Here is a 25597-nt window from a genome sequence, read left to right as displayed (position 1 = left end):
TGAAAGATGGACAGTAGGAGCTTTCAAGACAGGTGGGAGGCAGATTATCTGTTCACGAATATAAAGGACAGACCTGTTTGTCTTGTGTGCTAACGGAGCTAACGTGTCTGTAACGAAGGAATATAACATAAGAAGACACTACTCAAAAAGTTGGATTTTCATTGAATGAAATTATTATTTTTGGTTGTTTTGTTGTTGGTTTTTGAAAAGATCCACTTCAAAAAGGAACTTAAAATGATACAGTGAGAGGCATCATTTATTTCATTTATTTATTTATTTATTTATTTATTTGTGTAATTTATGTAATTTATTTATTTAAATAAGAAATGAACATCACTGACGTGTCTTATTTCAAATTTAATTTCTTATGTGTTTGTAATATCAAGCTCTGTTTGTTCCAAATCCTGTGTTTAAGCAAAACTAAAGTTTGTTTCCATATGAAAAAGGTTAAACATTACATATCAGTTAATTGCAGTTCATTTTTCAATAAATATTCAGTTTGGCCTGTGACTTTATCTCAGTTTTATATTTTGGCCCACTGTGAATTTGAGTTTGACACCCCTGCTCTAAAGTATGAGGAGCAGAAATGGCAAAAGTACACACATCCTTCACTCAGGTAGAAGTGATACTTGTGTTTAAAAAGACTCTGGCAGAGTTGAAGGCCTCTCCACACTTTCAAGTTAACGTACAGGAGTATGGACTCTGACATGTACTTAAGGAAAAAGTAGCTATTACTACCACCTGTTTTAGTGTCACACTGGTTACTGGACCTCACATCAATTAATACATTAATACCTAAGCTTACAAGAATAAAAAAAAACATATATTTGCCATTACCTACAGTAGGCCACAACCTAGATTATAGGATTATAGGAAACAACTCAAAATTATAAAGCTTGTATGTGCGTATATATACAGTAGGTTGTGTGTGTGTGTGTGTGTGTGTGTGTGTGTGTGTGTGTGTGTGTGTGTGTGTGTGTGTGTGTGTGTATGTATATATATATATATATATAAATGTTTATTTATATATATATATATGTATATATATATATATATATATGTGTATATATATATATATACATACATACTGTATATACCCGTATATATCAAACTGGCCACTCACTGTAATACACAACCTTATTACCATTGGTTTTTGTATATTTCAAGAAGCAGCTGATTTTCAAAGTGCTTGTAAAAATCAGTCCTGCGGTGCTGAACAGGTTGGTAGCGGAATGTTAAGTCTCAATGAGATGTGGCATTCTGCAGAGAAGGACTTTAGTACCTCCATTGTATCACTGGGTCAGTTGAGGTACTGTAGGTCTCCAGCTGACTGACTGATGTCATCTTTGGAACATGATGATGCTGAAAATTTTTTTGATTTTGTGAAGTGCTTCTACAGCCACCGGAGCCACGTTCATTCGTAACTGGGAGCTGCTGTAGACCATCCTTTCCAAGATAGCCCTGCCTGTGCTTATGTATATTTTATGAAAAATTAAAGCATTTGCAGCATGAATTCTTGATAGAAAAAGACAGGAGAGGAAAGTTCACTGGCACACACACACACACAGAGAGAGAGAGAGAGAGAGAGAGAGAGAGAGAGAGAGAGAGAGAGAGAGAGAGAGAGAGAGAGAGAGAGAGAGAGAGAGAGAGAGAGAGAGAGAGAGAGAGAGAGAGAGAGAGAGAGAGAGAGAGAGAGAGAGAGAGAGAGAGAGAGAGAGAGATCTTCCCTACAAGGCCAGAGTAATTGCAGATTTATGGCATGGGATCACTCAAAAATACATACATGGTTTATTGAGCTACAGGAAGCAAAGCTAATAAATTAGTAATCTAATTAAGTACATCTACTGTACAGTCTTTGGAGAGTATATAGAACAAGCTCTATAGGATATTACTGACAACTGCAGTTTGAGAAATAGCTATTTTAAATTTTAATAAAATAGCATTATTCCATATATTGCTGAGACATGTAATGAGATTGTATTGTAAAATATGATTACTTGACTGTTTTTAGCTATATATAGATGAATGACATATTAGAGACAATACCAACAAAGCAGCTTCACTGTACCTTGATTATATTATATGATTATATTAAAGTGCTTCCTCAGCCCCTGGAGCCACGCTCATTCAACACGTTTCTAAATCTGTACTGGAGAACTGAAGAACATTCTTCAAAAAAAAGATATTCCCTTTTTATGATTCTTCCAGAATCTTCCATTAGTGTTCAAATGGGTTTAAATCTGGTAAATGTGAAGATCATGGAATATGATTTAAATAATTTGAATCCTCATCAAACCACTTATTGAACCCTCATGTCCTACTAATGGGGGCAAGGCATGTTTGTCCAACAAATACCAAAAAAGCATGAACAGACTAAGGGAATTTAGAGGCCAAGTCAATACCTTGAGGTTCTTGAACATCTCCTGCAGCTTGGCAGGGTGCATTATCCACTGCCACAAGGGGTATACTTAGTCTGTAGCAATATATAAGTAAGTGGTATGTGTCAAAGTAACATTCACACGAATGGCAGAAAACAAGGTTTTCCAGCAAAACATACTGTAGCAGAGAATTACACTGCATATGCCAACTTGCCCTCTTCCCATAGTCCAACCATAGGCCATCTTTTTCTCAGGTTACAACATACTCGCACCTACTGTAGCACTCCACCTTTTACCATTGCTCACTGGTCTAGTTTTGTTGTTAACATGTAGTCCATTGTAGTCAGTAGTGGACAGAGGTCTGATGAGTCTGCTGCTATGCAGCTTTATACACCGCTGAATATATTTTATATTATACTGTAATTAATTACAAGCCATTTTTATTCTGCTGGAATCCAGCCTGGAGAGAGAGGACAGTCTGTTCCCTTTCTGTGCTATGAATATTAAACTAGTATCAAATATTAAAGTGTGCGCACACACACACACCACACACACACAAATTTGTTTGCTGTACTTGTGAGGACCTTCAATTTACTATCATAATAATCATTAATGCAGATAATTGATGCTAAACCTACACTTGAATCAAACAAACATAATATCAGTAACAGGAATAAAAATAGGATCTAATGAGTATCCAAATAAAAAAGAACTAAAGTAGACTTTTCACTAGAAGAATGCTCAGATCTAATCTGCTGTACTTTCATTTTCATCATGTGAGAATACGCTTCCTGTGTATTAGATTATAGCATTGTAGTAAATAATAATATTAAAACACAGTCCAAAGTGGCTTCACAATGCCTTAAAATTTACTAACAAAATCCTCTCACATCAAAAGTGCCACAACTTCCTCTTTGTATCCCTCTGCGCTCGTAATTCCCGAGATATAATGCTAATAAAGCCCTCTTCATCAGTGATCATCTGAGCTGATAGATGATCATCAGAGCTGCGTAGAGCCATGAAGGCCAGTCTGAAGAGAATTCTCAGAAATCTAGGTCAAGTATTCTCCAGCTGAAACACTCAAAGGGGCAAATTTAAGAGGTCTTGGATGAGACACACCACACTTTTTTGCTTGTCTCATCCATCTCAAGTGTCATGGCTAAATAATAATAATTAAAAAAAAACAATTTAAAGACACATTATTCAGCCTAATCTATTACCTAATTATTCACCAGCACTGTTCCTATTAGGTTTAAACCTTTAACCTTAATCTTTCATGCATATTTTTAAAGCATTACCACGTTTCATCTGATTATTATCCACTGTTGTCAAGCTTCTGGTACTGTATAAAAGTCTCTACAGTATATAAACTGTTACTATAAGAACAGACTCATTAGTAAAATCAAAAATCGAAAGTTAATTAACACCTCCTGGTTAATCAGAATGAAGAATTAAACAGTGATGTGGTAAAAACTTTTATAAGGAGATGAATTGAAATCATCCATTTGTCATTTCATTAAAAGGGAACAGGACTCCAGATGTTCTACTAATCAGTGTTAAAGAATGGCCATTGGATGTGGACTTGGTAGAAGCTTTAGTTTCTAAATGAATTCCTTCCAAATACAGTTGTATGCTAAATTTAGGACAAAAACATTTCTTTTGACTTTTTAAAAGAATAATTTTAAAAAATGTTTTAAGGCAGATGATAGCCTAATATAATATTACATAATATTTTTAGCCCATTTTACATGCGCTCAAGACTATTTAATACCTAACAACATAGTCAATAATATTTAAACCAAGGAACTGTGAACTGTTAGATGATTTTAGTTCAGGTTGGGTATGTTAGAAATAATTGTCTTCTTGTTGGAGCCAGTATTTGTTTCACTGAGTGAAAATCGCTATTGCTGCTCCCTACTGTATCACCTTAAATGTGTGTGTCTTTGTATGTGTGTATTCCAAGTAGAAATAACTGAAGGAAGTCATGTTGCTTTAAAAGCCATGATGCTCCTATCCTGCTTTTTGAGTTTCTTCTGTGTAAGAAACACTGCAACTTAAATCTTTAAAAAGCAAATTTTAAAATTACAAATGGTGATGATGATGATTCTTCTTCTTCTTCTTCTTCTTCTTCTTCTTCTTCTTCTTATTATTATTATTATTATTATTATTATTATTATTATTATTATTATTATTATTATTATATCCCGAGAGATCAACATATAAGGTTTTGCTTAACCCTAATAGTTTACGTGCAAGCTACTGATAGACATTTTGGATTATAACCCTCTCATCTAATATCACCATCTTCCAGGGAACTTTTGCATATTACTGCATGTATTCAAGCAGTGGAAAAAGAGGCTACAGACAGCACTCTTCTCTTTTTCATCTGTCGACTTCAAATCTGACTTTGATCCTTTGATGCCTAGTCGCATCAAGCGTACTTGAGCTTTTCATCTGTATAAAGCCTTGGAATAGAGGGATCAGTGTTCAAGAAAGTAATTGGCTGTTGAGCAAGGTTATTGAACTGTGTGCTGTTTTACGTCAGACGTACTAGAGTTCACAGATGTCTAGTTAATCCCCAGCACAATGTGCACTAGTTTGGAATGTGTTTATTATTCTGTAAACAGTTCCCCAGTCTCAGGTCTGTGATTCTAAGTAAAATAACTGAAGGAAGTCATGTTGCTTTAAAAGCCATGATGCTCCTATCCTGCTTTTTGAGTTTCTTCTGTGAAACCTGTATCTATTATTCCACTAAAAGTTAACCTCTGGTTCTTTTCTTTCCTGTTATCTTAGGAGAATTGCTCCTTTACCTTGGCATTATGGACTGCTTTGTACATATGTATAATGAGGAAAGTTTAATATGAATACTCTTGATATACACAACATATTTTAATACATTCTAAATAAAACACTCCTGAATTCCAGACTATTTAAAAAACATATATGTGTGTGTGTGTGTGTGTGCGTGTGTGCGTGCGTGCGTGCGTTTTAAATAGCCTGGAATTCAGGAGTTTTATTTAGAATACGTTTAACCATATTAGATTTTACAGATTGTGTGGAAAATCCAGCACTGGAGAATGTATTAAAATATTTTGCGTATACTGTAATTTTCTTCTTAATTTTTTTGTTTGGAACCTTGTGACTGTTGTAAACTATTGTAATGGAGTTTCAGTGCCCTATTTTGAACTATGCTGGGATTAGTTGTGGATTAACAGAGAGTAATACTGCCCCCTTTGGGTAGATTTTAGTGTAAACATTTCCTGTCTTAAATGATAATATACGCAAGATATGTAAGTAAAACTTTTACATTTAATTGCAAACATTCATTAATATGTTCAAACCATACAACTTTAAATTTATAACACAAGGGAAAAAACATATATTCATGCTTGTTTCAATGTTAATTCCTAGACTAAAAAAAGAATATTACACATTACATCATGTATACTGTAGTTTCCCAAGTACTGTGATTTGTTATATATTGAGACAGGCTTTCCACATTCCAGGCATTCCATGTACTATCTACATGTGAAAGGAAAATGTTTATATTACATTCTATAAAGCTTACATTCTTTTTGTCAAGGAAAACCTTTTTAAATTCCTCATAACATGGTTGAGAAAATCAATATCCTTATTCACAACAAATATTTAATAAATTATAAATTCAGCATAAACAGATTACATGATAATCATACCACTATATTATTAATACTAATTTATAATATATTTCCTGCAGTATCAGAATAACATAAGACCGTATTGTAGGACTAAACATCAGCAACAATCTCTAACATCATATGAAGTGAAGACTAAGTAAGTACTACTAAGTGCATGCTCAGTAGGTAGTGTTTTATGTATTTCAGTCTACCTTTTCCCCACTGCTTCGCAAAAACAGATTGTAAGGCACATACTGTAATATCCATTAATACCCCATTAAACCATGATTTCAAGGTGTTTCATGAAACAATTTACATGACAAAAGTTTGGTAGTTTGGTAAATCTTGAAAATGATTCAAATACAAACATTGAACTAACTTTGCATATTTATATATAACTACATTGCATATATAACTATTTAAATTTCCCAAATGTTCGTTAACACTGAATTTCCCAATGTTAATTAATCCATTTTATTTTATAAATAATACTGATTAAACACTGTTTAATTCATGTCTTCTTAATATAATTGTTTTTGTTGTATTTTTAAAAAATATATATATATTAATATATATATTAACATTTTTACCAGTACTCACTGGCAGAATAGAAATCAACTTCTCAGATATTTTTAATCAATATAAAATTCATTATTTTATTGCTGCAAGTCTGATATAAAATTAATGAGGAGATTGTTGGCTTTCAGTGTGAGAGGCTTTTACCACACTGTTAGGATAACATTACACACTGGTTTAAGATAGGGCCTTTAAATTTTAGGTACAAGCAAATTCATGCACTTTGAAGATAGAAACATTTGTCTGGAAAAAATGTTGTTTTTTTTAGTAACTTTTCTACAAAAATATTGCCCCCAGTGTCTGCTTTCAGTTGAGCCATTAACCACCACTGTGGAGTGACCTGACAAAGCAATTTGATGCTGAACATGGGAACTGGCTCAAATTCCATTTTCTGGTAAAAAAAAAAAAAATTGTTAATATTAGGTGATGTACGAAATCATTTCGAATTTTTCATGTATGAATAAGAGACACCACACTGTTTAAAACTCATATTTTATTGCTTTTCTGTATATAGGCACATTGTTAAACTTCATAAACCTGCTCCTATATCCTTCAATATTCTGTACATACACAGCATGTAATGTGATTCTTTTTTATTGTTAATACTAATTTCTTTAAGCACTCTGTTTGAGCAGTACTGAATCTTCAATGGTTTGTGCAGTATATCCTAAAACTGTGGAAGGGTAAAAGTCAAAGCATATAAAATGTCCAAAAATAAATACGAAATATTTAATTGAAATAAGAAAACACATACCACAAGGTTGTGCTTAAACATTTATAGATGCATATTACACACAGTGAGGTCTAATGTGCAATAAATAAACAATGATATCAAATGTAATAAATGCACATTAAAAAAAGTATATATATAATGTTATAGATTTATATATATATATATAAATATATATATGATATAATTTGTGTATTAAATGTGTGGAACTTTTACATCAGTTAAGTGGGGTTATTCTTCTAAATATACAAGTCTGGCAGAAAGAAATGAAATAGAAACTAAACAATCAACTCAGACTACAGAAACATGGAGCAAAAGGTGCCTGGTCCAAATGAGTAAAAAAAAACAAAAAAAAAAAAAACAAAGAAAAGCAAAGAGAGAGTGACTTCAGCTTCACAGTGGCATGTGTAGTTTTGTAGCATTCAGAACCCATGGTTTAACCTTGTCATAAGATTTACCAAACGTACAGAGGGCTTTCAAATATAATGTCACAAAATAAATTCATTAAGCTTTGCTTCTATGTCAAAGTCAGTATCTTTCTGCTGGACTGAACTTAAGTAAATGCAAATTCATCAACTGGGTGAAGCTGAGGGTGGTAGTCGTTAAAGACGTTAAAGAATGTTTGAGAAATATTCTCATTTAGACAGCAGCAGAGAAAAAAAATGTTTGGACTTTATTCAATTCATGAAAGATGGGAGAAGTGGGTTTTAAAAAGTAAATAGCATAAAACTCAGTATCCCAATTTTTTGGTATAAGCCAGTATAGATGTTTTTGAACAGCCTCCTCATGAATAAATCTGGTTTCAAAGTACATTCTGTTTTAACTTGTGTAAATGTGGTGGAATGGTTTGACAACAAAACTAGTTCTACTGATGGATCAAATCCAAAGGTTCTCTTTTACGGAGGCTGGTGCCAATATTATTCATTCAGTATTGCACCTGAGGCTACTGTTAGGACAATGTAATTAAAATGACAATAGTTTGTGTTATAAATTTACACGCATGTAATATAAAATCTTACAGACATTTTAGGGATTAGAATAAATTGACAAAATTTTAGAATGCATAAAATTCCACTGACAAAATGAAATGTTTCACCAAAAACGTCCTGAACAATAAATCAATAAACCATTGAAATCAAGTCCACGTCTTGACATTTCTTGTCAAATTCATAATTTCACTAATTTCTTACATTTATTTCTTGAAACAAGAAAATATATCTGCCAATAAATTTAAAAACTCAAATTAGTAATATTAGTAAAAATTAATAGAAAGCGGGGCGCACAGTGGCTTAGTGGTTAGCACGTTCGCCTCACACCTCCAGGGTTGGGGGTTCGATTCCCGCCTCCGCCTTGTGTGTGGAGTTTGCATGTTCTCCCCGTGTCTCAGGGGTTTCGTCTGGGTCCTCCGGTTTCCTCCCCCGGTCCAAAGACATGCATGGTAGGTTGATTGGCATCTCTGGAAAATTGTCCGTAGTGTGTGATTGCGTGAGTGAATGAGAGTGCGTGAGTGAATGAGAGTGTGTGTGTGTGTGCCCTGCGATGGGTTGGCACTCCGTCCAGGGTGTATCTTGCCTTGATGCCCGATGACGACTGAGGGCACATGCTCCCCATGACCCGAGAAGTTCGGATAAGTGGTAGAAAATGAATGAATGAATGAATGAATAGAAAGCTAAAACATCTTCTAAAACATGCTGGTAGGTGAATTACCCCAGCTGTGAATGAGTGTGTGTGTGTGTGGATGTTACCTTGTGATAGACAGGATTCTTATCCAAGATCTATTCTCAACATATTCTCAAGACCCAGCGTTCCTGTGATAGTCTTCGGATCCAGCATGATCCTGACCATGATAAAGTGCTTATTCGGGATGAACAGAAGAATGGATGAATTTCACTGATATCACATCAATGATATTCAGATTCTGAAGCTTGCGCACAGTGTAGTGATGATGGAACTGCTATAACTAACTTCTTAATAGGCACAGTCTTAGCCCACATTAATGAATTTTTAAAATGAATTTTTAAAAAGTCAAGATAAATTCAGACAGATGGAATAGTATAAATAAACAACAGTGTTATGCAGTTGAGTATCCAATGTGTACATCTGTGTCAGTAGGCAATGCAAGTGGTCAGTGATCGCACAGTGACAGTGCAATTGTTAAAAAAAATAAAAGAATCACAAATGGCAGACAAAGATGCTACTCTCGTTGCTCTAAGAAATAAAAAGAGACACACAAACAGGAGGCAGTCACAGGATTCCTATCTTGTCGATAGACAAACACATCTATCTGAAAGTGGGTGTTGCAGCACACTCTACAGTATGTTATCAGAGCTTTATAGAGCGCCACTTAGGCAGTGTGGGAGGAAAACGCAGAGCTTAAAGCTGCGAGTCTGCGCCCAGAATGTTGTGTTCATGTGGGCCGTACTTCTCTGCACCGGAGCCCGCATTCTGCCGGAACCCTGCTGCGATCTCATCAAATGTCCGGCCCTTAGTCTCAGGCACCTTGAAGTAGGTGAAGATGAAGAAAATGAGCAACAACACGGTGAAGATGATGAAGACATACGGGCCTGTCAGTTGCTAAACAAAAGAACACAAGATATGATTAGTTGTGACACTTCTAATAAAGTACATACACAAAAAAACAACAGTTCTGTTCACTTTTTTATACCTCCACATACGGGAAGCCCATTCCTACTATGAAATTGGCAGTCCAGTTGCAGAAACCGGCCACAGCGAAAGCAGCAGGTCGGGGGCCTTGACTAAAAAGTTCAGCCACGATGAACCATGGAATTGGACCAGGTCCGATCTCAAAGAAGGCCACAAAAACAAAGATAGCGACAATGCTGACATATGAAAGGGCCGGGACTTGTTCCTAGAAAGGAATAGATGAAAATGGGCAGGGCAGTAAAAGACAATCAACAGTGGCATTTTTACAGAAACGACAGTCTGGATGAAAGTTAATATTGTGTTAATTTCCCAGAGTGTTTTTTATGTTTCTTATACAACAAAAAACGTTTTCAGTAATTAAAAAACAAGATCTTGGACTTTCCATCAGTTTATACTGGAAATTCCTTTAATAAATTTTATTTAAATGAATCTTCACCTTATTCAGTCTTCAACTCTTTCATATATAAAGTGCTGATTTTATGTGTTATACTATATAAGTAAAGTAAGTAACAATAGTAGATTAAACTGAGCAGATTAATACAGTGACTGGCCAAAAACCAGTCACCACCTGGATATAACTAAGCAAATATTGATTAATATGTTTCAGTGAGCAACAAGTTATTTCACTCTAACTGATGCTGTGAGTAGCTTCTCGTTTGTCAGAAGACATATCCTGCGGTCGTAGAAATGTTATGTTTTTAGAAGGGTCAGATTATTGGCCTGCATCAAGCAAAGAAAACTGATGAGATTGCCAAAATTATAAAATCAAATCGTGAAAAAAAAAAAAAAGACAACAGTAGAACTCATGTTTAATAGTGAAAGTAAGAACACTGTCACACACAATGCAAAAAGAACTCAGTGGATTAGGCTAAAACACACTGAGGAAACCCGCTTATTGTTTAGCTAATTGGAAAAGATTGGACTCTGGAACATTTGAAAAATGATGTACCATGATGGGTTTATCAGGGTAAGACGAGAGGTGGATGAAGTGATGCCAATTGTCATAACTAGTGTCTACTTTACAAGCCTGTGGAATGGTTATGATCTGGGCTTGTTTCAGTAGGTGAAGTCTAGGCTCAGTAACCTTTTAGTGCCCAAAGAAATGAGGTCTGCTGACTATAATGAATGACCAGCTTTTACATCAGTGGATTTTTTCTTCCCTGATGGCATGGGCATATTCCAAGATAACAACGGCAGGATTCAATGGACTCAATTTGTGAGGGCGGTTTAGGGAGCATGAGACATTATACATGGACTCTCATTAACCCCACTGAGATCCCACTCTCCCATCATCAATACAAGATCTTAGTGAGAAATTAATCCAACACTGGATGGAAACAAATGTTGTGACTTTGCACAAGCTGCAACAAATTTGTGCAGTGATTAAAGCAGGAAATTGAGTGTGTGACTTTTTTGGCTAGGCAGTGTTTAAACCTGTGACTTGCAGCTGGCACTATTGTCAGTTATAGGGAATACAAACAGAAACAGAATTGAGAACTTGGCACTATGATATAAACATAAATTTATCTATGTTGATGTAGTACATAAATGAACATATTTTAACTAGACATTAAAATAAATTTTGCTTTGTAGGGATTAACCTCAACATCGTCTAACACTTATGCAACACATTTGTAACCATTTTTCCTGAGATTAGTTTAAACCACAGCGATAAAAGAAAAAGTAGTGGAAAAAAGTCTAGGAGTAAAAGTAGAGAAAATAAACAGAAAATATGCACTCACAGTCAGTGCCATGGCAATGGTCATGCAAACAGCAGACCCAGCCATTCCCATTAGCCCAATGAGGTGCAAAGATCTTCGTCCTGCTCGCTCCACCACAAACAGCTGCAGTGTGAGACGTTGCATCCGATAAGACAAACTTCATATGAACCTTCTTTTAACAGCTAATCAAGCTAGATTGGCACATTCCAGCTAGTAAAGTTGAAATAATCCTTGTAACTCAATCAACAACTCAAAGGTCTACTGTATATGAACTTCAGCAAAGGAAATGTAAATGAAACTTACAGAGACTACGGTGAATACAGTGTTCACGACTCCAGCACCAATGGTTGCATAGACCGGCTGAGCCACTCCTGCTTTCGTGAAAATGCTAGTAGAGTAGTAAAATACCTACAATGTAGTAAAATCAACAGGGTTATAATCATCTTAGGTAAGAAACAAACTGTAATATCAGCCTCCTTCTTCCATCATTTTACTTCACAGTACTAAGTAATTAGTGAACGACGAATTCATGAATAAATGAAGAAGAATATCAGCATAACTGCAAAAAAAAAAGCATAAACAAAAAAGTGTATAATGTTTGCTGCACAATTTGTGCATATTTATTTATTTATTTATTTATTTATTTATTTATTTGTGCATTGCAATTTATTTTTGTGCATACTGGCAGTATTAATATGCCCCATTGCTTACTGCATGTTTGCACTGTAATGTAATTCAGTTTTTCTTAATTGTGTAGCACTTTTAAGAATGGACTGTTTATCTAATGAACAAGCCAGAGATGATGGTGGAAAAGGAAAACTCCCTAAGGTAATTAATGTTCTGTATATTGTACAAAATGTATGTGAGATCAGATTATGCTTTAGAGCAGGGGTGTCAAACTCAAATTCACAGTGGGCCAAAATATAAAACTGAGATAAAGTCACGGGCCAAACTGAATATTTATTGAAAAATTAACTGCAATTAACTGATATGTAATGTTCAACCTTTTTCATATGGAAACAAACTTTAGTTTTGCTTAAACACAGGATTTGGAACAACTCCTGAGCTCTTTCCCGAGTCAATAACTCCTGAGCTAAATGCTGTTACTACACAAAACACAGTTGTAGCTGCCTCTCTACATTACTACGATAGAAAAGAGGTGTTATTTGTGTAGTAACAGCGTTTAGCTCAGGAGTTATTGACTCGGGAAACTCCAATCTGTGAATATGTGGCCAACTTCCTGGTCCTTCAGTTATCTCCAGCGCTGGAAAGCTGATCCTATATTAACACGTCCTACTTCTTGCCTTATCGTAAGTCTTTCTTCTCTGTCTTTCTTTGGTTTTATCCTCCATGTCAATGTTAAAACCGCTTTCTGCTAATGTCACACATGCGCACTGAATACTCTCTCTGCCCATATTGACAAGCCCCGCCCCTTTCTGCTCATTGGATACACGTTTGTTTTGATTTTTGTTTTGATTTTTATTATCAGCCCGACTCAGTTTTCTGAAGCATTTCTCAAAAATCGGAGACCCTGCCTTTAACGACTGTCAACAGAGAATGAGGGGCGCTTGGTGTTCGTGACTACGCGTCAATACAGTGGCAAGGCATTCTGGGATTCTTCCGGGCCAGAGTTTGACACCTCTGCTTTAGAGTGTACAGTTTAAACTCACAGCGTTGATGCCAGAGAACTGCTGTGACAGCTGCAACATGATAGCGACGAGAATTGGCTGGCGATAAAGTGGAGACCGGAACAATTCCATGATCGTCACTTTTTTCTCCCTCATCATCTGCCTGCTCTCCTCCTTCATCTCCTGGATATCATCGCCAACATCCTCAGTGCCCCGAAGCTTCTTCAGAACTACCAGAACATTTTCATTTGTACATTTCAGCTAAATAATCAGCTAAATATGTGTATGCTTGTTGTAATTGAACAGTGGTGTGTAGCAGCTTAAGGAGAGGTCACCAGTCTTGGCTTTGTTCTCTTCATTCTGGATGATGAGCAGGAAGCGAGGGCTTTCAGGACAGAAAGGCAGCAGGGCACACTGAATCAAGGCTGGGATGAAGGTGAAGCCCAGCAGGAAAGGCCACATTGTTGCATTTCCCATAATAGACTCAATTCCAAGGACCTGCAGAAAATGACAAAAGCAATAAAAGTAGATACTGAGTAATCAGAAACACTTTACAAGGTGCAGTGGGTGTATAGAGTGGCATACATTCTACTACTAAGGAGAAAGTCTTTGTGAATATACAGTCACAATGGGTGGTTTAATGGAAAGTCCTTCATTACCTGTGCCATAAGGATGCCTATTACAATACCCAACTGATGCAGAGTGCCCAATGCTCCACGCAAAGCGGTCGGAGCGATTTCGCCTACGTACATGGGCACAAAGCCTGTAGACAGACCAGAGTAAAGACCCACAACAAGCCGACCAAAGATCAGCATCTCCCAGGATGCAGCCAGCTTAGAGAAGCCCATTAAAGCAGCTGCTACAAATGCTAAGATATTAGCCACAAGCATCGAGTTCCTCCTGCAGAGAGACAAAGGAGAGATGAGTACTGAACCAGTACCAGTGATGTACCAGTGAACTGCACAGATGAAATCTCACCTGCCCAGACGATTGACAAACAGTCCTACGGAGAAAGAGCCGAAGATACCTCCTACAGAAAAGATGGCGACAGAAACGGCCCAGAGAGTCGTGAGGGAGTTTGGAGGGATGTGTTCAGAATACCGAGCATTCCATGTCTCATTGTAAAATTCCTCGATGATCTGCAATTGTAAAGTAATCAGTGAACAATACATCTAAACAAGGGAGCTATTAAAAAGTCACGTTATGTGAAATTAATGAGACCTTACTGGACACTTAATTAGGAATGCCTATTCACGTGCACATTCCTTTAACTGTCCAATGCATTAAATCATGCAACTCAGAATGGGGAAGTTAAGCGAGTTACTGGTTATGGTAACTCTTTACATCCATGGTGAGCAGAATAACATTCCCAGTTCCATTCCTGTTAACCAAAAATAGGAATCTGAGGCTACAGTGGGCACAGGGTCACCAACACTGGCCAAGTGAAGCTTCCAGTGAAGTTAAACTTTATTTGCATTGTGTAGCTGTTACACGATTGGCTGAATAAATCATTCATGAATAAAGAGCGGCACTTGTGTTCTTATTAAAATGGCCAGTGGGTACAAATCAGAACATTATGATTAGAAATAAACTCTATAGCAGGAACAAGTGTTGCCAAATCCATTATATTTCAGTAAGACTATAATACTGAAATTAGATTAATTGCATTAATGTTTTATAAACAATTAAGCTGGAGGTTTAAAGCAAACAGTAAACAAAAGTGTTACTATATGTGTTGGTCATGATTAAAATGTAATGGATGGATGTAAATGGTGAATATGTAAGCTTGACCTTCCAGCATTGAATTGAAATAAAATGCTAAGACATATTTTCTGCCGTTAATCTGTGTTTTTTGTGTAGAAATAGAATGTTATATATAATAATTGTGAATATGTTATATTCACAAATATGTACATTTTCAAATGTATTTAAATACGTAAGTAGAAACAAGGCAATAATTCTGTGTTTTAATATTTTGGTTTGGGGTTAAATTTGAGTTTTTTTAATTATTGATTATTATTGATTATTAACCAGTCATAGCCGTATTTCTTTGTCAGCAGAGGGAGTCAGACTCCACACTAACCCTATTTTTTGCCAAACACATGACAACTCAAAGGGATTGTCTGTGAAAGTCAGACTTCAATGCAAGACCTAGTCCAGACCTGATTGGTCAAACTGGTCAACTATGAGAGATTAGAAAGGGAACACTTTATATAGCTGCTGAACAAAATCAGGGCTACTATAGACTCACGATTGTACTTATAAATGAGGTAAATGTTAAATTTCAAGATTTCATAGAACTTTTTCTTTCATCTTCATTAGTAGAAAATATATTCTGCACAAGCTGACATTTCATCCCCCTTTGTGTGACCTTTGAGTCCACACTGATAAAGTGGCATCAGTGGCCCTAAATTACAAGGAAGCTTGCCTGCTTGAAGCTTGACCTTCCAGCATCGAATTTAAATTAAATGCTGACATATTTTCTGCCATTAATCTGTATTTTTGTGTAGAAATAGAATAATTAAACAATGCCCCAAATTTATAATAATTATATTTCAAAATATATTGTGAATCTGTAAGTCTTGCATTTCTACAATATTATCTGTTAAGTCGGCGTACATCTGAGAGAATTTTTTATTAATATTACAGACAGGCCAAATTTTGCATTAGCATTCCAGCTAAAGCCAGTCATTACAACCTTATTTTTAACAGGAAATGAAAAAAAAAAAAAAAAAAAAAAAGATTTTCAGTCCTTGAAGGCCTTTTCTATTAATTGAAACTCCCTTTCAAATGATATTATCCAACTAGCAAACCACTGGAATTCATCCACTTACAAATGATTGTAATAAGCAAATTTATCGTGTGAAACAAAAGGCAATTCAAGTATAATTTTTTTTAAATATCCAGATTCTTATAATAGCGAAGTTATTCACACTTAAGATTAAAATAGCATGATCTCTGATTATGTTTTTCCAGTATTTCCCCCATTTTCCCCCACTTTCAATGGTCAACTGCTAATTCCTACCCGTAAGATCTTTCCTATTACATGATGACTACCAGCTGGGAAGGGTGAAGACTAACAGGCTACATCTGCAACATGTGAAGCCAGCCAAATGCATGTTTCTGAAATGCTACTACAGTAATGCTGGTCACAGTAACTCACTCAGAGGAAAGTGCTATCGACATTCTTCTGCACACATTAGTCCACAGATGCTAACGAGTGTCTAGTGTTGCTGTGAGTGACTGGAGAGGAAAGAGAGAGAGAGAGAGAGAGAGAGAGAGAGAGAGAGAGAGAGAGAGAGAGAGAGAGAGAGAGAGAGTGAAAGAAAAGAGAGCGTATGCTGTCACTCACACCAGAGATCACTGTGAATTTTGCTCCATTAACACTCTGACATGGATTGCTGTGGCAGCTGCATTGATGGGATTCAAACTTGTCATCACCTGCCACATGGCAAACTCTTGTCTTTTGCGTCATTCGGGAGCCACAATTTTTTTTCCTGATTAAAACTGTTCATGTAGAAAGATTTGATGTACAGTAAATGGGCTGTGCTTACCACTTGAGGTGCATTAATGACTCCTGTGTTGTAGCCGAACTGTAAGGAGCCGATTACTGCTGCCCCGACGGCCATCATTAGCTGCAACGTCATTTGCTGCAAATAGAAAATGGAAGAAAGGTGACTTTTAATACAAATCACATGCCCCTATTGAGCATTTCAACCATTCAACAATTTCAAAGGCTTTCACACAACAGTAGCCAGAACTTTCTTTCAACACAGTCATGTTTATCCACAGCAAATCACTAGATTGAGTTTAGTTAATCTCTCATCTGAATTTAAAGTGAGGCATAAACCATGTATTAGCACAAATGTGGTAAAAACAATGAAGAGAAAAATATAAAGTATATACAGTATATAATATATATATGAACTTTTTTTGGGGGCCTTATAATTACTACCAGACACATTTAAATTCAGACATGATAGTCAATTCAATTAAAAGTATATCTATCTATGATTATATCCTTTCATGAATGACATTTCCTTCTATATAAAAGGCAGTTATTCAAGAAATATGATCTGGAACAGTGCGTGACTGCACAATCGTGCTGTTTTGCATATGATTTTTTTTTTTTTTTTGTCTTATTTGTAATAATTCTGTACTGTAGTTCACAATACTTATATAATGGCAGATATATGTAGCTCATGGCTAATGTCTTATATGTCACTTTAATAGTAATGTGTGAGAATATAATATATGACATATAAATGTGAGTGATTAAAAGGGCAGCTCGTAGTTTGTATAATATCTTTTAATTATACAAATTTTAACATTCCTGGGCAAATAAGCTTTCCATCTGCATTAAGGACCAGGTTATGCTTTATTGTCTTTCTTTTTTTTATTTCATATTTAATATGTTGCCCTATAGTGTGTTAATAAGCACTGGGATATTTTAACTATGGCACATTTCTGTGTTTCTGTAGTACATCACAAAGGAAAAAATAATAAATCATTGTTACAGCCTTAACAGAGTAAGACGACCAATGCATTTTTCTGTTCAGCAGAAGTTAAACAGCTTGAAAACGCCTGACTAAACACAAAGATGTCATGCTTACAGACGTTAATACAGGGCACTCAGGTCAGTCTTGCTTTCAAACGAGATTGAGTAATGTTCATCAATAAGGCTTTCTCTGTTAATGAGGTGAACCTGTGGCTCTCTAACTGTAATCTTATTATTGGGATCCGGGAACAGCTAAACTCAAACCTGCACGTACGCCGCAGATGAGGCGATCACTAATTATACTCTTGTTGGCCTGCACTCACAATGCTAAGCCTTTACGTAACAAATACAGCACTGCTCAATGTTTTGATGATGAGGGTTTAACACACTCAAGGCAAGTAAATTGCATCCAGCGCAGATGTGACTGACAGCACTGACAACATGGTTGCACCATATGACACTCTGGTCTAAATTTAGCTTGTTGGGTTATCAAGATTATCCATGTCACTAGTCCTTAGGACAATGTATGTCTTATTAAATATATGCAAAATATAGAAAGCATATGCAAATATGCTCTATTCAAACTCTATTCACAAATGATTTACTAGCAGTCCACACAATCTCTTCAGAGTTTACAGACAATTATTTCTAACATACTACCAACAAGAATTATTAGGAAAACTGATACCAAATGCTTGCTGTTCATCTATATTCCAGATGTGCATCGAGGTTGCATGTACTGTAAACTGGTCATTTTTAAGACTTTTACTTAAGCATGTCATTCTCAACAATAATGCGATTGTTAGCTAATTTTCGTTACATGTTGCAAAAATCTTGTTTTTGGCGAAATCCTGTAGAATTGCTGATAAATAGCCATAGCACCACAGCATAATAACAAGTTCTGATCAAATATCACTACATAACATTCACTATATTCTTTATAAACAATTACAGCAAACTTTTGATATTAATATATTTATAAGACATGAATTACAGAATTTGTTAAACTATGGTAATGATCTTATCCTTATGTTAAACAAATTATATTGTGAACATTGAAATGTTAGCTATTTTAGTCATTTTGCTTTTGTTAAGGGTTCCTAAAATCATTCTGCAATAAACCCTGATTGATTAAATCATTCATTAGTAGGAGCAACACATGTGGACTGGACCACAGAGAACAACGACGGCAGCATACAACACACTGCTAGAGATATGCTATAGCAGTGGTATCCTCCAGCAGCCTTTTAATAGCACTGTAATCTTGTTTCTGTCCACTTAAACCAGCTGCTTATTTAAAAAAACACACATGCCTTCCTCGGGACAGGCATCTTAAGGACGATCTAAAGCTATTTTTTTCCCATGGTTGTCTACTGTCATTGAAGCACATTATGTTTCTGATAGTGTCAGAATCAATAAATCAACTTGTGGTGTTAAATAAGTGCATCTGAATGCATTTGGGTTAAACATTTTAAGTGTGCTTCTACTTTATTGAAATTAACAATTGGAGTTTTTTTTTAATATCAGCTTGATCATAGTGTGGCTTTGCCCACAAACAGGAGCATCACTGAACTGTTACTCCTAATAAATCATCATTAGGGCATGCTGTGACCTCTATAGTTCATAAAAGATCAGAAGAGGTTCTTAGCAATAGCTGGTTATTATGAGGAGGGGTGAGGGGTCAAACACACACACATAGACACACACACACACACACACACACACACACACACACACACACACACACACAGAGGCACACAGCTGATGTACCGGTGTACAGCCTCCAAGGCTGAGACGGACATACACGGCCTTGAAAAATCTGCTATTGCTTTACTTCTCCCCCAAACAATCTAGACCAGCATACACCACTTGAGTTATCCTTAAGGACACAGTGAGCTTGAATGTTCTATCGCAGCTCTCTGGGAAGCACACAAATCTTTGGGGAAAAAAATATTGAACATTCTGAGATTATAAAAGGATTCATGCATGCATGCTTAAATAGTGAATGTCATTGTAGAAGAGCACTTCTGTACTCACAGTGCAATTATATGGAAATATGGCAACAGGATCGTGTGTGATTTTTGCCCTATAGATGTGCGATATAAATTTTAGAAATTTACAACAACCAAGATACTGTCATCACCGATACCAGAATATTAATATATGAAAAGAATATGTTATTAAATATACAAATATATCCTTCCCTAGGATAATAGCAATGAAGTAATTGCACCATTAGATGGATATGGAGTGCATTATATAAAACAATACCTTTAATCTGAATGTTCCGCTTAGTTATACCCCATGCGATCGTTGCAGATTTTATAGGAAGCTTCTCTTCTTAATATAAATTATTTATTATATAGGATATAGTATAACATGACATATAATAAATACAAATGCAAATATACATCAAATAGAATGTCTATATATACTAAAATATTTTGACAATAAAAGAAATCTACAGGACTAGTTCAAAATAAATTGTTTGTTTCTTGCCTTTTAATATTTTCATATAAGTCATATTTAATTTTAAACTGTATACACACACACACACACACACACACACACACACACACACACACACACACACACACACACAAACATATATATATATATATATATATATATATATATATATATATATATATATATATATATATATATATATATGTATGTATGTTTTAAATTAAATATGACGATTAAATATTATTCAAAATATTAAAAGGCAAAAATTATATAAGAAATACATAAGTATATGTAGACATTATATTTGATATACTGAGATAATAAATAGTTTGTTATAGTGAGATAATAAATACTAATATAAATAAATAGACAGACATTAAATGACACATTAATGATGCGCTTAAGGATGTAAGAAACAATACTTTTCTCTTCACCTACCTTTCTGTTCGAGTCCATCGTGAGAAGTTTATTAGGAATAAATACTGATGATCTTATTTATAGAGTAAAAAAAAAGTCCTATCTCTTTTTCCTTTACAAAGAAATCGGCGCTATTTTATTAAATAAGCACAATAAAGAAATGATATCCGTTAATTATATTTTTTTCCCCATCGCCATCCTGAAAACTGTCTTTCTCTCCTCTCTTCTTTCTGTTTGAAACTTCAGGTATGTTTACAGTGCTTTATCCTTGTAAGCGAAGCAGATCCGGCTTTTTACGTCATAATGCTTGAAGCTGATTGGATGGATAGGAGGCGTGTCGCTGATTGGCTGTTCGTACTATCGACTCATTTTCATGCTTTCTTTGATTTGGCATATTTTCCGTTTACGTATGAACATGAAAGTAATTATTGAACTGTAGAAAGATCTTGCCAAAGAAATCTATAATAAAACAACTATGCTTTACTGTTAAATTTTAAAAGTGATTTCAGCTATCATTCATATTATGTTGTAAATATTTTATTTAAAAGATTTGTACATCATGAACAAGTGTTTAAGTGCCAGTTGTGAGTAAAATAACAAACCTCTCTCTCCATAAAAACCTGTCTCTTAGCTGAAATTAAAGGTCTGGGTTTTTTCTATTATGTTAAGAAAACACAGGCTAGTAGCTAAAATATGTAATTTCACCCATTTGTCCATAAAATACTGATCATGACACATTATTTTGCTATTATCATTGTTATGAACACATGATCGTTGACAGTTCACGTGAACAGTTTTCTTTATTAGTCTCCAAAAAGACGCACACTTAAGCAATCTCATATAATTCAGAAATATGCTATGCAATATATTTTGGAATATCAAACTTTTTTAATTGTTAGATTAAACATCCAAGATACACTGTGCTCTGCTGAAGTCTCAAGGGGATGTTTGAAAGCTGTGATTCTGAGCACCACTGTGCACAATGTGACCGATAGAAATAAGAGCAGTCAATAAAACCTAGTTGCAATGATCAGATTGATTGATGTCCAATGTGTGAAAAGCCTAGTGAACAGCATGGTCTGTAAATACCAACTCTAACTCTAGGTTACGGTCTATATGTGTGTATAATGAATTGCTTAAAACATTTTAAAATGAATCTAATGGTTCTAATTAGAAAAAGAGTGAATAAATATCTTAATTCTGAAGCCTTAAGAAATTTTAAAACTATATTCAAATTTTCCAATGTTTTATAATGACTAGTTCAACATCCTCAGCCTTTGTTCGCTGAGTCAGGGGTAAATCCGGTGAAATTCTAAACATAAATAAAGAAGATTTTGTTCTTTTGTATGGTACAGGAAAATACGTCTGTACCTTCACCAAACAAAAGTGAGAGGAAAGCTAGTTTGGTTCCGCATGATTAAATCAGTTTTCTTTGAAAATCAATGTAAACAAAAACAGACCCTTATAAATCAAAGACTGGGTGGACTGGGTGGGTGTTCAGGGGCTGGTATTGTCCAGTGATTCAAAGAACTATTGGTTACTAAAATAGAATTAGATTCTTGTTTACTATGAATGTCAACCTGCTTTTCTAAAAAGAATATTCACACTCATTCCGAATCAGAAAAGTACTGTGCTTTCAATCACTCCTGTTTTCATAATATTATCTAATAGTGTCTATCTATCTATCTATCTATCTATCTATCTATCTATCTATCTATCTATCTATCTATCTATCTATCTATCTATCTATCTATCTATCTATCTATCTATCTATCTACATGTATCTATATATCTATCTATTTTTCTTTCTCTCATAGTAAGTAATTAATTTTCATAAAGATAATGCAAGCTTCTAGAGATTGCTTTTGTTTCTTTAGCTTTAGCCTTTAGCCTTCTTATTGCTCACATTTCTTTCTTTATTGCTTTATTAGCAATGTTATTTATATGCTGTGGGACCAGAATATTGCAGAAATTATTTATTAAGTACTGCAATCCAACTTGATCTCAAAAGCCATCGGTACCTTTTGAAAAATTTATAAAGACTTAGACAGACTATTCTAGAGACCTTAAAGGAAGATATGTTTTCCAGGTGGAATGATGTGAAAATAAATTGTCTTGTCATTTTCCAGCAGAGCATACAAAGTTTCTATTCTACCGCAGTGTCAAATATCTTGAAAGCACTTACTTATTTTTAAGCTTATCAATGGCTGTAGTTACTGTGCTATAGCCTTGGTGTCAACACTACTGCCACGCTAGTTATTAATGCTAAACAGGCCTAAAGGCGAAAGGTCATGTTCTGCTTTAAGATCAGAGCAAGAACAAGAATGTGACCAAAAACTTGTGGCATCCTCCTGCTTTTTAAAGTTTAGATCAGTCCTATTTGAAGAAACACACCATGTGCCTTGGTATGTAGTAATGGTTACCTTACACTTGTGAGGGATGAGTATGTGTAGCGACGTGACTCAGTAATCTGCACGGTCATGTGACTCGAGTGCCAGCGTCTACTGGAACGTGCTTGTCTGCACTCCCCTCACTGGCTCACCTTGACAGGAAACTCATCTTATCTCATTTTGATTTAAGCTAGGACGGAATAACTGAGTAGTAGAGAGCATGTAGCAGAGATGGTGTAATGTTCAATAATGCAACATACTGTATAGTAGCCTGAGCTAAATAATCCCTAAATGTTTTTTTACTTTATGTAAAGAAATAGGCAAAACACGGAATAACATTTTACCCAGTATGAATCATTTTATATACTGGTTAGTTTTAAATTTTTACAGTCTTTTTCTTGACACTTCATGAATGAAATCTTTGTCTTAGGATGCAGAGCTGAGGCAGTTTCACACTTCAAACAGAAGCATCAGTGTTTGAGTGGAAAGTGGATGGGATCATCTGAATGTGACCAATCTAGCCAAACTACATCATCATCCCCTTACATCCCCATCTCTTTTGTCTCTTTGTCCCAGGCTTTTAAGTCCATGGCATATTGCAAAGAACATATTCACAGTGATTAATCAAACTCTTCATGCACTGGAATTGGGACACTCAGAATGAGAGGTCCAGTACAGCTATGTGCAGAGTGACATTTTGTTTTCCCCTTTGGGGGATCTGGCACCCCTTTATTCAAGTCATCTAATTAAGAAGACTTTGGCTTCAGTCTCCATCTCAAACTAGGTGAAACAGACAATGAATCCATCACAAAGTGCTGGATCACTTTTTTTTTTTCACAAAGTCTGAAGCCTGGACCAAGAGGCTCTGTGCAGTGGGCATGAGATCTGTCATGGAGGGCAGAACACTGCCCCTCTGTTCAGGTCTTGGCTAAGCATGAACAGCAGTGTTGCCAAGTCTCAGCAAAATTCCCAGGACAAATACATGTCAAAAACTGCAAAAAAAAACAAAAACAAAAAAAAACAACACATGAAATAGGAAAGGAAATCTTTTTTGTAAATTTAATTTCTCAGCCTTTATGTGGTAAACAACAAAGTCATTCAACACAAGATTACATTCATGCAGTTCAAGTGACCAGAACTCAGTAAAAAAAAAAAAAAGATAACCGAGTTCCACTGTTTTATGTTTTAAGATGCCTGAGTAGTAGAAAATCTATCATAAATAATATGTATATGTGTAAATAAATGTATTTAATTGTATAGTATAGTCTATATTGTATGTAGTAGAAGTGGTTTGTTGTGCATCATAGCAAAACTTTGTCTTATAATGTCTTTTGCAGACTCTAATTCTACATTCTCTAACTAAATATTAGTTTATAATGGATGAATAACATTTTTTTTAGATTGCTCTTAAATGAATGACTTGACACTCTTTATAGACCCTATAGGCTTATTCCAGTTAGCAGCTTATATAAAATGTGCTTTTACACATTTTGATGTTCAGAATGATTTAGATTTATTCATCATTCATTCAGAAAATATTGTTGTTACATTTTCTTTTTTGAAGATCAAATATCATGACTAATTTTCTTTACCTTTTGGTATGTCAAATTTGCACAACAGAAAGAGACATAAGTTTTCTATATGAGAAAAATATTGGAAAAATCATAAGAACAACAGAATTATACATAATTTTACAAGTTGAACTTCATAAGTTTGCTTATGCATTTTTTGTCATTATGACAATGTAAGAGTTTCTATGGGAAGCTGATGTCCATCATTCTGTGCAATTTTGTAGAAAGAACCAATTTTGTGGAATACACCAAGAATGAATTAAAGGCCAATTAAACTTTTTTCACAGAGGAAGTATGTAGTAAGGGAGGAGCTCCTTCCCTCCTTTATTGTGAACGAGACCTGTCCACACACCTGACTCGGTGCCTTATTTGACTTATATGCAATAACCTCTGTAATGATAGCCTAGTGGTTAAGGTGTTGGACTATTGATCGGAAGGTCATGAATTTGAATCCCATGTCAACCAAGCTGACACTCTTGGGGCCCTGAGCAAAGCCCTTAACCCTCAATTGTTCAGATGTATAAACTGAAATAAAATGTATGGGTGGGACAAACACCATTACTATTAGACAGATAAGGCGGAACCATGGAAAAACAGTTATGCAGTGAAGGGGAAGTTCATAAGACAGAACAATAATCAAAAGCCTGTCTAGGACAATTTATGGGAAGCTGATGTCTCTCATACTGTGCAATTTTGTAGAAAACCTTGGAATGTACCAAGAATGAATAAAAGGCCAAGTAAACTGTTTCACAGGGGATGTACGTAGTATGGGAGGAGCTCCTTCCTGCTTCTCCATTGTGAATGAGACCTGTCCACACACCCGACACAGTGCCTTATTTGATTTATACACAATAACACTGTTGTTGTAAACCCCGCTGAGAAGAAGGATGCAGCACAAA

General features: G+C 35.3%; 1 protein-coding gene across 1 annotated transcript; it reads right to left on the bottom strand.

The window, feature by feature from the left end:
- Positions 1-7085: 7085 nt before the first annotated feature.
- Positions 7086-20994, bottom strand: LOC113658071 (solute carrier family 2, facilitated glucose transporter member 1-like). Its single transcript, XM_027170245.2, has 10 exons — positions 20759-20994; positions 16908-17003; positions 14332-14492; positions 14013-14253; positions 13689-13851; positions 13396-13583; positions 12029-12133; positions 11747-11848; positions 10006-10209; positions 7086-9914 (listed from the first exon to the last, which is right to left on the bottom strand). Exons 1-10 carry the CDS (start codon positions 20774-20776, stop codon positions 9714-9716), a joined length of 1479 nt encoding a protein of 492 aa, XP_027026046.2. The 5' UTR covers positions 20777-20994; the 3' UTR covers positions 7086-9713.
- Positions 20995-25597: the final 4603 nt, after the last annotated feature.

Source organism: Tachysurus fulvidraco, chromosome 23 (assembly GCF_022655615.1).
Source record: "Tachysurus fulvidraco isolate hzauxx_2018 chromosome 23, HZAU_PFXX_2.0, whole genome shotgun sequence".
In the NCBI taxonomy this organism is placed as follows: domain Eukaryota; kingdom Metazoa; phylum Chordata; class Actinopteri; order Siluriformes; family Bagridae; genus Tachysurus; species Tachysurus fulvidraco.
This window is presented reverse-complemented; position numbering and strand designations above follow the sequence as displayed.

Excerpts from the sequence above, each read along its gene's own strand:
- LOC113658071 (XM_027170245.2), bottom strand. Across the intron at positions 14,493-16,907 it reads TCATTAATGCACCTCAAGTG|ATCATCGAGGAATTTTACAA; the intron begins GTAAGCACAGCC and ends TTACAATTGCAG. Across the intron at positions 12,134-13,395 it reads AGTTCTCTGGCATCAACGCT|GTATTTTACTACTCTACTAG; the intron begins GTGAGTTTAAAC and ends ACTACATTGTAG.